Here is a 14,724-nt window from a genome sequence, read left to right as displayed (position 1 = left end):
TTTTCACAACCCATGTCTGTTTGCATTCTAATGAGCTATCAGCTTGCATTAAATTAATCTGATGTGTGACACTTTTCCTAAAGGTTGCAAGAAGTTATGGAAACAACGTCTAATGGCTTTCAATATTGAGCAGGTTTAGTTCTAAAAAATAAATAACTGATTACCGATGATGTACATTCTTGAGACTAATGAGAACATTAAGGCACTGGGTACTTACGCTGCCTGCAGTGAAAAACATTAACCTATATTATTCCTTAAAATAACAACATATGTCCACACCCACAATAACGGTTTGACCTAATGATGTCAATCCATCAGTTTAGACCATAGTGGTGGAATGACTCACAGATTTGTTAGCTATTGCCAATATTGTAAATTAAACACATACTTCATAATCTTACCTAATAATTACAGTGAAAAGAGTAAAAGATATAACCTAACTCATTGGAAATTACAGTATAGTAGCATTGCTATCCCAGGATACATCAAGAGCTTTCCTATGCAATGCAGCAATCATAGGGTAATTTGTACATGTAGGAGCCATTAATACAAATAAAGCATATATAAGATACATTCACACTGGAATAAAACTTTATTCTCTTATTGGAAGATCCGGTATTTATTGACCCAACCGGCCACCCCATCTTCACCCTGATGGCTTTTATGCCTAATATATCACTTTTTGAATATCTATTCTGAATACTATACGGAGCAGGAGGAACACTAATATAGTAAGGTTTACAGAAAATTGAGCATTTCTAGCATTTCCATCTGAGTAGACATCCACTGGCAAAAGAACAGACACTGGGTTACAAGGTCTAGCAAGCCTAGCCATGGCAGCACCATTACCACTGTCTAAGGTACCAGTTAGTATTTTATCTCAACAAGTAATGATTACATAGTGTGATATAGTAATAGCATCCTTGCATACTTGAAGAAAAAGAATTCTGAAAGGAAAGAGAAATATGTTGACCTTTGTGCCTGCTGTGTGCTACGCTCCGTTACCAAGCAAAAATAACTGCAAATGTGATTGTTTCAGGTTAGTAAATTGGTGGAAGCAAGCTATTTCAGTAATCCTGTTTCCTGTGGTAGGGCCCCACCATTGCCATTCGTCAAAAATAATTGGATCATATGAACTCATATTTAGTGTCTTGTCAAATTCTTGTGTGCACAGTTGGTGACAGTGTCATCAGTCTTTCTACTACAAAATTAATTGCTTAACACCTTAATAAACAGTGTGAGTCAGCATATCAGTGTTGTCAACAGTGTCTGTCAACATAGTGACATATCAATCATTACTAAAAATAACCTAATAACTAGTAATATCATAATATACTATATTATATGATATTATAAAATAATATTACAAAATTAGTGATTAAGTCAAATACTAGTGTTTTTGTTGCGTATTTCTTCCCTTCAGCGAAAACCCCCTTAAAATACAACACATAGGATAACAAAGACACTTTTAATGTGAGAAACTGCAAGGACAGAGAAGCAAAAATAAGTCAAAGGGGGCTTTATACCCTCAGGTGCTAAACTTCTTTTCACATCTATGTAAATGTCAAAATTTTCCATTTATCCCTAAGACAGTAAAAACTGTAAAAATGCTCTGAGTGGTCAGACATTGTCCTGTATCATGGTGATTTTGGCAAAGAAAGAGAAAGACTAAACCAATGCTTCCTGTAAGTTGCAGGTTAAATTTTATAACCCCATAAGCTCTGCCAGTCAGTTACACAATGCTCAGGCTTCTCTTACCTCTGTAATGGAGCTGTGGGGAGCTGTGCCAGCAGTCTTAGGCTCAGACTATCCATATGACTCACGCAGAGCTGAGATTTGGCAGTGGAAGATCATTTATGGGATACACTGTCTCTCTGTTAAGCAAAGCTGTAAAATCATGTAGATAAAATAATGGTGTTGGAAATTAAGGGAAAAATCTATTTTAAATCAAAATACAATCTAAGGACCAGCAACATGCTGACTGAGTGTACAAGATTTCTATTTGCATGAATTATTCAAGTATATAGCATATCATTGGACATAGAAAGAATATCCTGTCTGTCACAAATTGTTATATGATTTTTATACATAACTCTATCACTTGATACTACAAAACATATAAGAGGGAAATAGAAGCTGGTTTCAATAGGGATTCAAAGTACTGTACATGGACCCAAAAAGGGATATATTCATTTTGTGTAGAGTTTTCAAATGCATGCGTGCATTCAGCCATGTTGACTGAAATCATGGAGATACTGTGTATATATAACATTGTCTCTGTGAAAGGAGAGACAATGGCTTTAGCAATAAAGTTAGGAAAAATTATGAGAGTAAATTGACTTTGATGGAGTCCTCGTCTGTAAGTGGTCTGAAATGACCTGCACTTAGCTATGAGTGTGTTTCTAACTTATAAGGAGATGGCTCTGAGGTTTAGTTGCTAGATGCTTGCTTTGGCAGAAGAAAGAGTATCAGGCCGGACTTATGCTTAATTGTAGAGTGTCAGTTGAAGGTTAAGGCCTCTTTCATAACAAGCCCTACATTCATGAAACGCTGCCAATTATAGGTGCCTAACCAAGGCACATGAACAATTTGGAGGACAATGTCAACAGACTAACATGCAGTTTTCCAACGGGTCAATTAATTTGAATAATTTAAACAATTTCACTGAACTTGTTGTTTAAGTGGTTGGGACTGTGAAACACGTGCTGCTCTACCACTATGCATCTCTAATTGCTCATATTTGCTCTCTTAACATGGCCTCTTTAGCAAGTTCTAATCAGAAACCAGCCGAAATAAAATACAGAGCATATACAATATATCCATTAGTTCTACTTGCAGCAAGTCTGCAAAGTCAGTTGCCTTAATGTTTAGTAAAATTACAAGGCAATAAAGGATGGTGCAATTACTAATAGACCAAGTGTCCTATGGACAAGCGTGATCCTAGATAGTCTAGACCACTGACTTCACACTGGTTAAACTCAGATGTGTCTCACTACAGTATAAAATGTAAATACATTTTCTTGAGTCCTAACTTCACCTAAATGAAAGGTGAAAATACACATGGCATATACATGAGGACTGATAGTAAGGTTTTGTTATACTTTATAATAGACTTCACACTTTCATAAACGTTTTCAGTTATGTTGTTTATTATATATTATGATATATCATCTTTAAAAGCTTATCATATTTGTAACTGAGAAGAGAAATATGAACTACACTTTGCTACATCTTGCAATTGAACATATAATCCGTGTACAGGATTACACAAAGCTTTCGTATATGTCCAACAGTGTATAATCCTTTGACATATACAACTTCTGCTGGATAATGCAAATCAAACCCAGCTCTTCTGGGGAAATGAAAACCTATTATGGATTTGACACAAATAAAATAAAAGTTAGATACAATGCTTGCTAACTGGCATTTCAAATAGGAAAAGAAGACAGCTGCTGTCTAGGGCTGTGTTACTGTACCTTGCCTGCATGCCTGCAGGCTACAGGCTCAATTTACAGTCTGCCTTACCTCAGTGGGAATTAAACAATTCAAAGGATATGTTGACTAACAAATAAATAGTGGCGGTGGGTTCCAGTCTGCAGAGAGCTGACGGATACGAGCACTGTGGTTATGCAAAGCTGGGTCAAGTGAAATGTCTTGTATTTATCAAGGTGAACTCAAATGGTTGGGATGCGGGGAGTATACAGAACATGTTGTGATTAGAGAAAAGGCCGCCAAAACATTTTTGTCACACCAGTGGTTTCCTATTGTGCCTTTTACCGCAGTCTCAGAGTCAAAGTAACACATTGTCACAATGGTTGTCATTGTTATAGAGGGGCTAAAGAGAAGCTACTGTAAGTGAATAACTGTATTTGTGTTCATTATAACAGGAATAGTATCGGTATTTGCGTTAGATTGAACATATGTGCACAGTCAAACAGACACACTAATGTAAATTTGCAAGCACACAGACACTAACACACGCACACACAGAGGTAATCAATATGCCAACACAATCATATTTAATTGCAGAGGTTAAACAATAATTACACTGTTCATATGTTTACAGAAGGAAGCTTTGGAAATTGAGCTCAGAGCATTAATATATATCTCGATGACCTAGAGGTAATTAGCACAGATGTCTGCAGCATACTTGGTAAATACCCCTCTGTATATGAATAGAAATGGACTGAGGCTCACACCAACTAAGCAATCTTAGTCATTTAACGAGATTCACTTCTACTTTGTAAATTATCATGTTAGAGTTTTGAACTCCCAGAATCAGAATCAGTAGCTCGTCACTTCTTTTCAATGCTGGTCTTTTGGAATTCTGGACAAGTATCCAGATGTAAAGCAGATTATCTTTGTGGCTTCAATGTTGGGGAGATGTAAATAGCCACAGATTGGAGAATGAATGAGGATGTCTTTACTAACAAATACTGATACTTACAAAAGCATTGTCTACATATTTGTGTTTTCACATTAGTGTCACATTTTCTATTTGTTTTAATGACTTCAATAATGGCTCAATGTGAAGCACAAGGCTTGTTATTTCCTCCGAGTCGAACTGATGTATTGGTTTGACCTTTGATATTGGTCAGCCATCCCATTTACCACCCGCATGATTGAGTGTCTTCCCTGAACACTGCTAGATGAAAACCAAAAGTGCTACAATTAATTGTATTTTCCGTGAAAATGTTGTTCTTGATATTATTGTTTCAATATCAATGTGTGCAGGAATATGTCAGTTTCACCTAAAATTGCGTGGACTGACACCAGTGTGTCATTCTTTTATGTGTACGGAAACACATTTCATACAAAAATAGTCAATTAAATATAATTAAATCTTTTTTTGGGGGGCATATAAAATAGAAAACCTGAAATATGTTGACAGCTCTTGTCCATGCAATATTGCTTCAACTGCAAAATATTGCCTCCATCTCTGGTAACCAAATATTACTGTAACTACATTCATGTCTGCAACACTTGTTAGACAGAGTGCTATGAAAGTTTAGCCTTAGGCAGCCATTTGAAACTCTAGTTTAGTTGATGTGATGTGCATCAGGCTAGCAGCAATTACAGAAAATACAGAAATTAAAAGAGAAGTTTCTTTTCTTAAGATGTTGGTTGCTGTTTTATAGTGTGGTTGAATGTATGATTGTGTTGTTCAACTCATATTGTTTAATCCTTCTCTTAAAGTTTTAATAAAAGATAAACTTTAATAAATAGCAACATATGTTTAGTTTCTTGATTTCCTTTGTTAAACTGCAGCTTACAAAACTGTTAACTTGCTGCCAACATTTTCAGTGATAAAAGTCCTATTTTATGTGCCCTAACAAATTAGTATGGTGTATGATGAATGTGCAAGTCACAATATTGTCCATAAAACAAAATAAAAACAAATTGGTACTTGCTACTGTAACAACAATAAATGTCAACATGTTAAGTTGCAATTTTATAGTTGTAATGCTAAGTGCTAATGCTATGTGCTAAAGCAGCTATTTTTCTCAGACTAAATTGTATTTGTTATGTTAAAATGTAGTTTTAACCAAAAAAAAAAAAAAAAATCAACAGCTTATGGCTTGACCCTTCAGGGGTCGCCACAGCGGAAAGTCTTGATTTGACATGAGTTTTTATGTTGGATTCCCTTCCTGCCGCAATCCTCCCATTTTATCCGGTGTCCGCACCGGCACCAGGGTGGCGGGGCCACACCTTCTGTATCCCAACCCACTGAACCACCAGGCCACTGTTACAATGTAGTTGTAACCAGTATGTGCAAAAAAGATCTGTAAGCTAGTGTATCTTCCCTGTATTATCCAGTGTATTGTGTTGTGCTACGTTGTGTAGAAAGCAAAAAAACAACTTGAGCAGCATAATGTACATTCTATCCAGGTGCAAAGTCTTGGAACAAGACAGGATGTAATAGATGAAGACTACAGAGGACAAACTATTGATTCTTAGGTCAGATCAATCGATTACAGCAGCAACCTCATTTAGCTGTGCAAGTTTGTAACACTGGAAAAAAGCAGATGGGGGATTTCTGGCTAATGTAGATAACTGTGGAGTACTGTAAATACATCTACAGTAGGTTATGCAGTCTCTTAACTTCCAGATTATTTTCAAAGAATAATTTAACTGCTCCTCCAAACAGTGCAACAAAATATCACTACATCTTAGTTCATTCTCTTTCTTTGAGACACCAACTGATTTCAATGAATTTGCATATATTATAAAAATGAACTTGAAACACACAGCAATCACAGTGAGAATCATCTCTATTTTGACTGTTACTTAGTGTGGTTCTGTAGTTGAAAGCCCAGATTAATCCCAAAGGTTTGCCCCAAACAAATCATCAAACAAAGACATTATTTTAGAACCCCTTTAACTTTTGACTTTTTAGCTAAATACAGTACCTTCCTTTGTGTGGTCACCTCTTCAGAGCTCAAAAATCATTCAAAGGAAATAATCCAAGAACGGAAAAAAATAAATAAAAAAATCTAAAACAATGTCAATAAAAAAAAGGTTGGGAACCACTAGATTACTATAGAAAAGCATTTCCTTGACGATAAAATGAGACTTGTTTGATTTCAGTTCAAATTCTGGGAATGGTATTTTCCCCAGCAGTCATGACAGATTGGCAAAGCGATTACCAGCAGGCTCCAAAACACACTGGGTGGCTCAAATAGGCCACATTTTTATGTAACCTAGAAAAACATCTGCCATGGCACATTGTTATAGACTTTAACACAGCACACTGAATCTCACAGTAAGGTCTTTTTCATTGTTGCAATATTTCTTATTTTACAGGTAATTTAACTGTAGGATTTGATCAGTATGCTAATTTGGTCTGCGCTGACCAACAGAACATTTCTCTTGAGTTAAGTAGACTTTACTAACATTTCTGTTTATTCAGGTTCAGTACATCTTTACTCACGGTCATTGCAGAACGGCCCCCCGTAGGTGGTCATGGTGCAGTCACAGGAGAAGCCCTCCCACAGCTGCAGACACACTCCCTGGTGGTTGCAGGAGTCCTCAGTGCAGGTGGTGCTGGGACCTGAAGGGTGTTGTCAGCATATTTACCAGGTGCTTTCTTTTCATTAGAGGACTTAAACCATTCATCTTTGCCCAGAAACATTGGTGTGAAAATTATTTGTTACTGTACATATAATCTACAGTCATTCAAGAGTTGCAGCAGACAACCATATCCGTTTAAAGTAATAACTAGACAGGTTAGAAATTTCCAGTTGGCAATCACACACTTTAGAAACCTTAAGACACAGAAAGTTTCAAAAAACTATATGGTGCAGCATTGACTTTTTTACATTCATACCTAGAAAGAGGACGATTCCTTTTGATTTCAGACTCCGTGACCTTTACCTGCCCACCTCAGGCCAAACTTTGGGTACACTTATATAACTATTCTGTCATAAACAGTGCACCATTTCCTGTACAAGTAATGGCTACCTGGGGAGACCATTTCAGATTATTAAGCCTCGGCAGAATTCTACGCTTTACTGAGCACTTTCTTGTTTGATTAGAACTCAACAAAAGCAGCTGGATTTCTTGACTCCACACTGATATTATTATGGTTGGCATGTATAATCAGGAATAATGAAACCACAGAATATATTAATTGGACAGATATAATAAAACATTTAACAAACACCTTTAATACATTAACAAATGATGTGTAATTAGTTCACAGTGAGCAGTCTGAGGCTTCACTTCTGCCCTGACAACTGTTGGAAATAGTTGGAAATATTGGGAAATCAGACTACTGGAATGATTCACAGGGGTTTCATGCTTCCTCACCTCCACAGCCTCGCTCCACCTCTCCCACCTTGTGTAGGGCATCTGCCAGCAGGTCAGGGAGTCTTCCATTCAAGTCTACCGAGGCCAGGCAGCCCTTGTATCCTTCCCGGGATGCTATTAACCTCGGCAGGCTGCTGTATGTGCTCTTCCCAACACCGCCAATGTACAGCTCCCCTGTAAGATAATCCTCTGTAAAATTATGTAACCTAACCCCAACCAAGTCCGTGTTGTTGAATGTGCTTTAAAAAAGCTGAATACACTGACAATACACAATCAGTAGAAGAATAAACATTGCAAAAGTACTGATTTTACACCTATATAATTTTACACCTGTACAAGTTAACAACTGTTATGTCATAAAATTTACTTTAGTTCTTGAATCACTGAACCACTGTCATGGAGGTTTTTTATGTGGTACAGTAGATATTTCATTATGTTTTTTAAGGCACTGTAGATAGAAGTTTTGGATAAGAATGCATTATATTCTGGCGTGTTTCTAATATTTTGGTGCCTCAGAACGGCCAAAAAATGTAGAAACACCTCAACTCGTTCAGTGGCCTCAGTGATAAACATCCAAGTTATTTTTTGACAATTTGTTGGAACTCAGAAAACAGAGTTTCAATTCTAAGCTGGTCTTGTTGGTGTGTCTGGTACTATAATGGCATTAAAAATAGTTTTGTCATCAAGTAGTGCAAACAGTATTGAATACAATTTATTTTGAACAGCAGACACAGCAAGTGTGCAAATGCAAATTTTAGAGTTAGTGTGAAAATTATAATAATTATCAGAATCTCCAATAAAACACTATTGATGTTCTCATGAGTTACCCTTCAAATCCAGGTTGCGGGCTCCATTGGTGTGTTGGGTGACAGTGCGGGAATCAATCTTAAGAATATGCACATTGTTGTTGTCACGGGAGATCAACACATTGTGCCACTGGTTGTCATTGATTGGCTTGTCAGAGTTTCCCTTCATTAACGACGGCCCGTTTCCCAAGTCAAAAACGTAATGAATGTACCTATAAGGACATTGCAGAAGCATGCATTCAGTATTTTGTATGATGAGCAACAACGATATTTTTTGGTAATTATATATTTCAACCCTATTAAATGTCCTGTACTTTACATACATTGTTATGTGATTATTGCATATTTCATATTATTCCAATAGTGAGCATGGCCTTGCAGCTGTGAACTGCTGTCTTTTAGTCTGTTTAGTGATACACTAAGGACAATGATCCACTGTGGCCTCCCTGAACTCACGGGATAAGCCAAAAGGACAAAAATAAATAAGTAAATAAATAGATAAATAAAACAAACAAATTAATAACAGTGACTCAATATATTTACACATGGTAAGACTTGAGGCCTGCAGTCACTGAATGTGACCAGCAGACAGTGCACTGTTGAATCAAAGCTAAGCAACATCCTTGACAAAACTGCTACACTTCATGGATAGCAATGAGCAGCCTGAAAACTATGACAAAAATGTTGGAAGCCATTTTTCGTCTGTGTTGTCAGTGGGAGCTTCTGCTGCAGGCTCCAGAGCTGAACAATGCCTCCTGCTGACTAATTGCTTACTGTGGAGAAAGTCTGTGCAAGGTTTGGCAGTGGGAAGCTACAATTGTTGTTTTCGTGCTCTGTTTCGACAACCTTTCTCTGCTATTCCGTTTGTAACAAAAGTTATTTTCAATGAATAAAACATGGGGAGTATATTTGTGACAGAGTCAAGTTGTCAAAGCTGGTCATAACCATCATACACTCTCTATGTATAAGACAAATATTTTGACACTGAAATAAATAACAATACATAAGTAACATACGGAATTAATACTTTGTTCCTGTCTGAAATGCCCTTTTCTATTGTTCCCTGGTCCATGCCTATATACACTGTTTGCAGATTATAGGTTAGTCCAGCCACCTTAGCACTTACCCTTTGACCAGCTCCACCATGATAAAGTCACTACCATCTCCAGAGTTGTAAAGAATCAGGCCATCAGGACTAGTGGTCTTGAACTGGAAAAAGAGATGCATGGAGGCATAGGCCTGTAGGGTAGAAAAGGCCAAGTAGCTGGCTTGGGTTAGAAAAGTTACAGGATTGGCCACAATGTGCCTCATGCCAAATCGAGCATTCAGCTCGCAGTATGAAATATCTCCGTTCTTGCACTGATCCAAATATATCATCCCGTTGAAGGATAGAGCTTGCAGATGGCCGATGAAGTTGGAAGGCATCACTGAGATGAAACGCCGCTCTGTCATGATTCCCGTCTCAATGTTGTTGAACTCCAGTCGAGTGTGGGCGCCAGTCATGTGGCCTAAGGAGAAAGAAAGGCTGATTAAATTGCAAATAGCTCTGAATATTGTTACCTTTGTCACCATAGCACCTTTATTTCTACTGTACCTTCCACAGTCACATTATCCACAGAGAGCTGCAAGTTCTTCCCACGCCGCACCACCTTCACTGTGTGCCACTCATTGTCATTCAGCTTCTCGCCTACGAGGAGTATCTCTGGTCCCTTGCCTAGGAGGAGGAAAGCATCAAGTGACAATCATACCAAATCAGCTCCAGTACACTTTGCCCAACAAAGCTGTCAACACAAGAAGCACTCACTCCTCAGGGTCCAAACATCCATTCATTTACAGAATCACTCAAACATACAGCCACCAACATTTACCTGAAACCAATAATTTTCATTGACTCAATGCAAAGTCATAGAAGAAATGTGACAAGTAAATGGCAATCGTAGCTGTATTGTAGCCCTACTCTCCATGAGACTGACTGTGTAAAATGTTTTTTGCAGTGAAACAGCATGATGAATGCTTTCTCTTTTTTAGAGTCATTTGATTGGTGTCTACTAAGGAAACATGCCATGTATTATCTGGAAGCTTGGCCCAAACAAACAGCTTTAAGTTTCAGAATTTCCTGCACTACACTCTGTTTTTTCATTGGTTTCAAAATAGGTCACAGTGCAGAAGCTTGCCACTGCAGCACCGTCATCCCAAATCAGCGCCTATGCAACAGGCCGACAAGGCAGTTCAAAGGAGTTCTGACATCGCTTGGGAAACTAATTGGCCATGCCTAAGCTGACTGCGCCTTTAGGGGTTTGTCTGTCTAATTGAGCTCAGGGTGCAGGAGAATTACAGGGGACGTACAGAGGGCAATAAATGGAAAACATCAGCGGGTTTCCTAACACTTCACTGTTTCATCCTCGGGGAAATAAATGTCCGACTAGGGACTTTGTCCAGGCTGCATATCAAGTATCTTTACAGCACACTACATGATACCACCTGCTGAATATTGACTACACACTCCAGACAGATCAATCCCATCAAATCCTGCTCCTTCTACATTTGATGGATGCACTTAGAAAAGACAAATGTTTATCTGGTAAATCGTTATCATGAAAACAGAGGTGCAGACAAGGCCTGCTGTAATGAAAGAGGAGATAGTAGGAACTATTTATCTTATCTCTGATTCTCAGAGGGGAGCTTCCCCCTGCGATCCAATGTCAGCGTCTGAACCCAAGCACCAAAACAGAGTGAAAACAAAACAGGAAAAATGAAGGATTTTCTTGCGTTTTATTGCATAGACACAATATTAGCCATGCAACTTTTGTTAAAAAAATGTATAGAGGGACTGCAGAAATGCACAAGAACATTTCTGATTAAAATTATTAGGTGAATGATTAGGTGGTAATTTTCCTACTAAATTTAAAAGAATATAGTACGAAATCACAGGATTAAAAGATGCATTGTTGGTAACATTAGATTGTTGTTAATGTACAGTATGTGCCTGCAGCAAATGCTCTGTTTGTGCTTATTCTTACTGTCCATTTTGAGTCACGATGTTACTGTAAAATGATAAATTGGTGGAATACTTCATAACAAAAACATCTGATAATACTAAATGCTGTAAAAACCTTTGAGTTGAGAGGGGACTATAATGGATCGTCAGTCAGTTGATAAAAAGGAGTTCACATAGTAAAAGTGATTGCGCAGGCTGATTGTTATCAGGGATTCTGATCTATTTCAAACAGTGCAGATGGCAATAAATGGTGGAATATAATATGTATTCATACAGACATCTGGCTGAAAACCCTTTGAAATGTGAGTTTCTTTCAAAGTACCACTTTTTACAAGCTCAGCTTCCAGTGACTCGAGAGCAAGGAGTACATTTAAAGGGTCTATTTTGTTTAGGCTCTGCCTCAGTAAAAATGATTATGATTAATATTTTCAAACAAGGATAACTTCAAAGCCATTGTGTGGTTATACAGGTCAGCATTACAGGTGAGCTGAGACTTTTAATGTAGGTAATGTATGTTAAATCAAAGTATGCTGAGGTAATTCTGCAATTCTGGAGAACAAATGCCTCATTTCAAAAACTGTGCCATGTACCATTATTGCCCAGACTTCAGATAATGAATGTAGAGATGTGCAGCAACGTTTGTTCTTACAACTATTACACTCCCACAGTGAATCCAGCTGTGGACAGCTTCCAAGCATCTGTTGCAGTTGGACTATCTCAGATTCCTTTAGAAATTTGCAACACTCAAAGCAAACTTTGCCTGAGAAATCTGAATTCTTGATTCCGTTATCGAGTTGTGAGCTAATCCCTTAAACACCCAAAACAAAGGTAATAAAAAATGATAAATTCTCCCCATTGATAGCACAACTATGTGCTGCCTAAGTCGTTTCGATTATTCTGCAACCTAAATGTTGGCTCCCTCCCTATTATTAACCATGAAATCTGTTAACAAGCCAGCCATTGTCACATCTGCAGTATAAAGCTGTCCTAAAAATCACTGGTGTAGCTTGCACACAGCACAACTAATCAGGAGCACGATTCATTTTGCAGAGAAGTGCACATTCAGTACATCTTTCCTGTGCACAGTGTATGATGGTACAATGCCATCTGCTGGTGGCAAGATACAGTGTACAAAAACAAATGGTATTCAGTTTAGTGCTATTATCTAACAATATTAATGTGTCTTTCAGCACACTGTACATTTTACTTTATATGCAAAAGCTGCGTCAATGAAACGGTTCACAATTCGCATCTCACTTCTTATTAACCATCTATATAGGAAGGTTCATACACACACAAGCACACACACACACACACACACACACACGTACACGTACACAACCACTCACCTTGTTTAGAGAAAAACAATGTAATCCACTCATAACAGTTGCTTAGTTCAGACAATTGTTGTAGATATGTTGTAACAGATTTTGCTGTCTAGCTTTAAATTCTGCATTTTGAACCAATACATTAACACAAGACAACATGACAGTACACACTGAAGACTACTGACTTTTCTGTCACATGTGCTTAAATTTTTAAATGTGTGGGAGAGAACACATACAATTGTTGCACTGGTTTCCCTTCGCTGCGCGCAATCAAAAATATACTCTGATGTCTAAGTTTCAAAAAGCTTTATAACCAAAAAAAATGGACTGTTAATAGCTAAACATTTTACTTTGGAGAGTCAAGCAATTATTCATACGTGAGGGGTGGAAACAAGCTTTCAGCCCACACTCGATTATAGTGATAAGAATTCATAAGCCTCCTCTGTATTGGATGATCCATATCTGAAAGCCATTCACCTCTCCACTGGCAATAGCTTTTATCTATTTCTCACACCGCTGTAGTCTGAACCAAAACTTAAATTGCTTGCCTCTCACTATCAGGTGAGAGCAACAATCTACATCATTAATTCTAACATTACTGCACTACACCCTACCTAAAGTACCCCTTCAATTTCATAAGAGAGCAGAATACCACAAATACAGAGAAAGATCTGCCTACTAATCAACACAACTGTGTTTTCTCATTTAATTACCCCACGGTTTATAAAATGTATTTGATGGATGCTCTTGTCTTTATTGCCATGTTTATTCAATCTTCATTTTATCTTCAGTCTGTTCCTGGATGTCTCTCACAATTAAGATCTTCAGTGTAGCACAAAGCAAAAAAACAACTCTGATGATGTATGAAAATTAGTTTAGACACTCAGTGTATTCAAAGGATTTGTTCTGAATGTATTCATTTCATTTACATAAAAAGAAAATAATCCACCACAAGTCCTCTCAAAAAATGAGAAGGATTGGCTGCAACAACCTGTCATCTCTCTCACACATTTCAACATTTAACAGAAAAGACTAATTTGGAAGCTGACAGCATTGTCTCAAAATCATCTGCTGATCAGAATAACCTTTGAGTTAATCTCGGCTGATTAGCCAGTAGCAAAATTGAATTCTTCCCCAAACTGAGACTGAGCACTGCTTTTTTGACTACAGATAATTGCTGATTGTACTTAAACTCTCCCCAATTATCGGCTACATGAACAAATTAGTCACAGGCAAATGAATGACACTGGCAGCAGAACAGTAGACTATTGCAAGACAAAAAAAGGCTACATTTGATTACAATATTACATTGCTATAATAAAGTGTAATTTAAATTGTTGCTGAAATGTGCAATCCAGGAGCAAAGAAAGGATGCAATTATATTTATCCATACTATTGCTTGCCACAGTATTCTTGTTCTTATCCTTGTAATGATTCTTATGAACAGGCACAAGATTATAGGACAGTGCAAATCTTTTAAATCATGGTACAGTAAATAATCATTGGAGACACTTACTGAGATTACAGTCTATCCTGATACAATCTGGTGAGAGAGAGAGTGAGATGGTGAGATTAAAAGAAAAAAGAATAGCACAAAAGAGGAGAATATTTCACATCCTTCAAGGTACATTCTGCAGACAGTTTAGTGCTTTCAGAGCCCACCATCCGGGGACAGCCTCGAGAGTCTAAACCGCCACTTTCCTCCCTTTAGTGTACATAACATTAGAAAAATGAACAGTGAGTGAAAGGAAAACCTCAGCATGTATCTGGCATTGCTGCAAGC

General features: G+C 37.6%; 1 protein-coding gene across 6 annotated transcripts in view; it reads right to left on the bottom strand.

Moving 5' to 3' along the window:
- The window catches only part of LOC137109066 (neurexin-2-like), a 112,714-nt gene that overhangs the window by 47,301 nt on the left and 50,689 nt on the right, over nucleotides 1-14,724 (bottom strand). For 4 of the 6 annotated variants that reach the window (XM_067494423.1, XM_067494422.1, XM_067494425.1 and 1 more), the window contains 6 exons: nucleotides 14,458-14,484; nucleotides 10,210-10,329; nucleotides 9,742-10,123; nucleotides 8,637-8,827; nucleotides 7,810-7,983; nucleotides 6,932-7,051 (listed from right to left, as the gene is read on the bottom strand). In XM_067494423.1, the coding sequence (XP_067350524.1) occupies nucleotides 6,932-7,051; nucleotides 7,810-7,983; nucleotides 8,637-8,827; nucleotides 9,742-10,123; nucleotides 10,210-10,329; nucleotides 14,458-14,484 (1,014 nt within the window). The remainder of the gene's footprint in view (nucleotides 1-6,931; nucleotides 7,052-7,809; nucleotides 7,984-8,636; nucleotides 8,828-9,741; nucleotides 10,124-10,209; nucleotides 10,330-14,457; nucleotides 14,485-14,724) is intronic. The other 2 variants (XM_067494424.1, XM_067494427.1) reach the window with 1 other exon arrangement.

Source organism: Channa argus, chromosome 24 (assembly GCF_033026475.1).
Source record: "Channa argus isolate prfri chromosome 24, Channa argus male v1.0, whole genome shotgun sequence".
NCBI lineage: Eukaryota > Metazoa > Chordata > Actinopteri > Anabantiformes > Channidae > Channa > Channa argus.
Note: the sequence above shows the minus strand (reverse complement) of the source record. Positions and strands in the feature narration are given on the sequence as shown.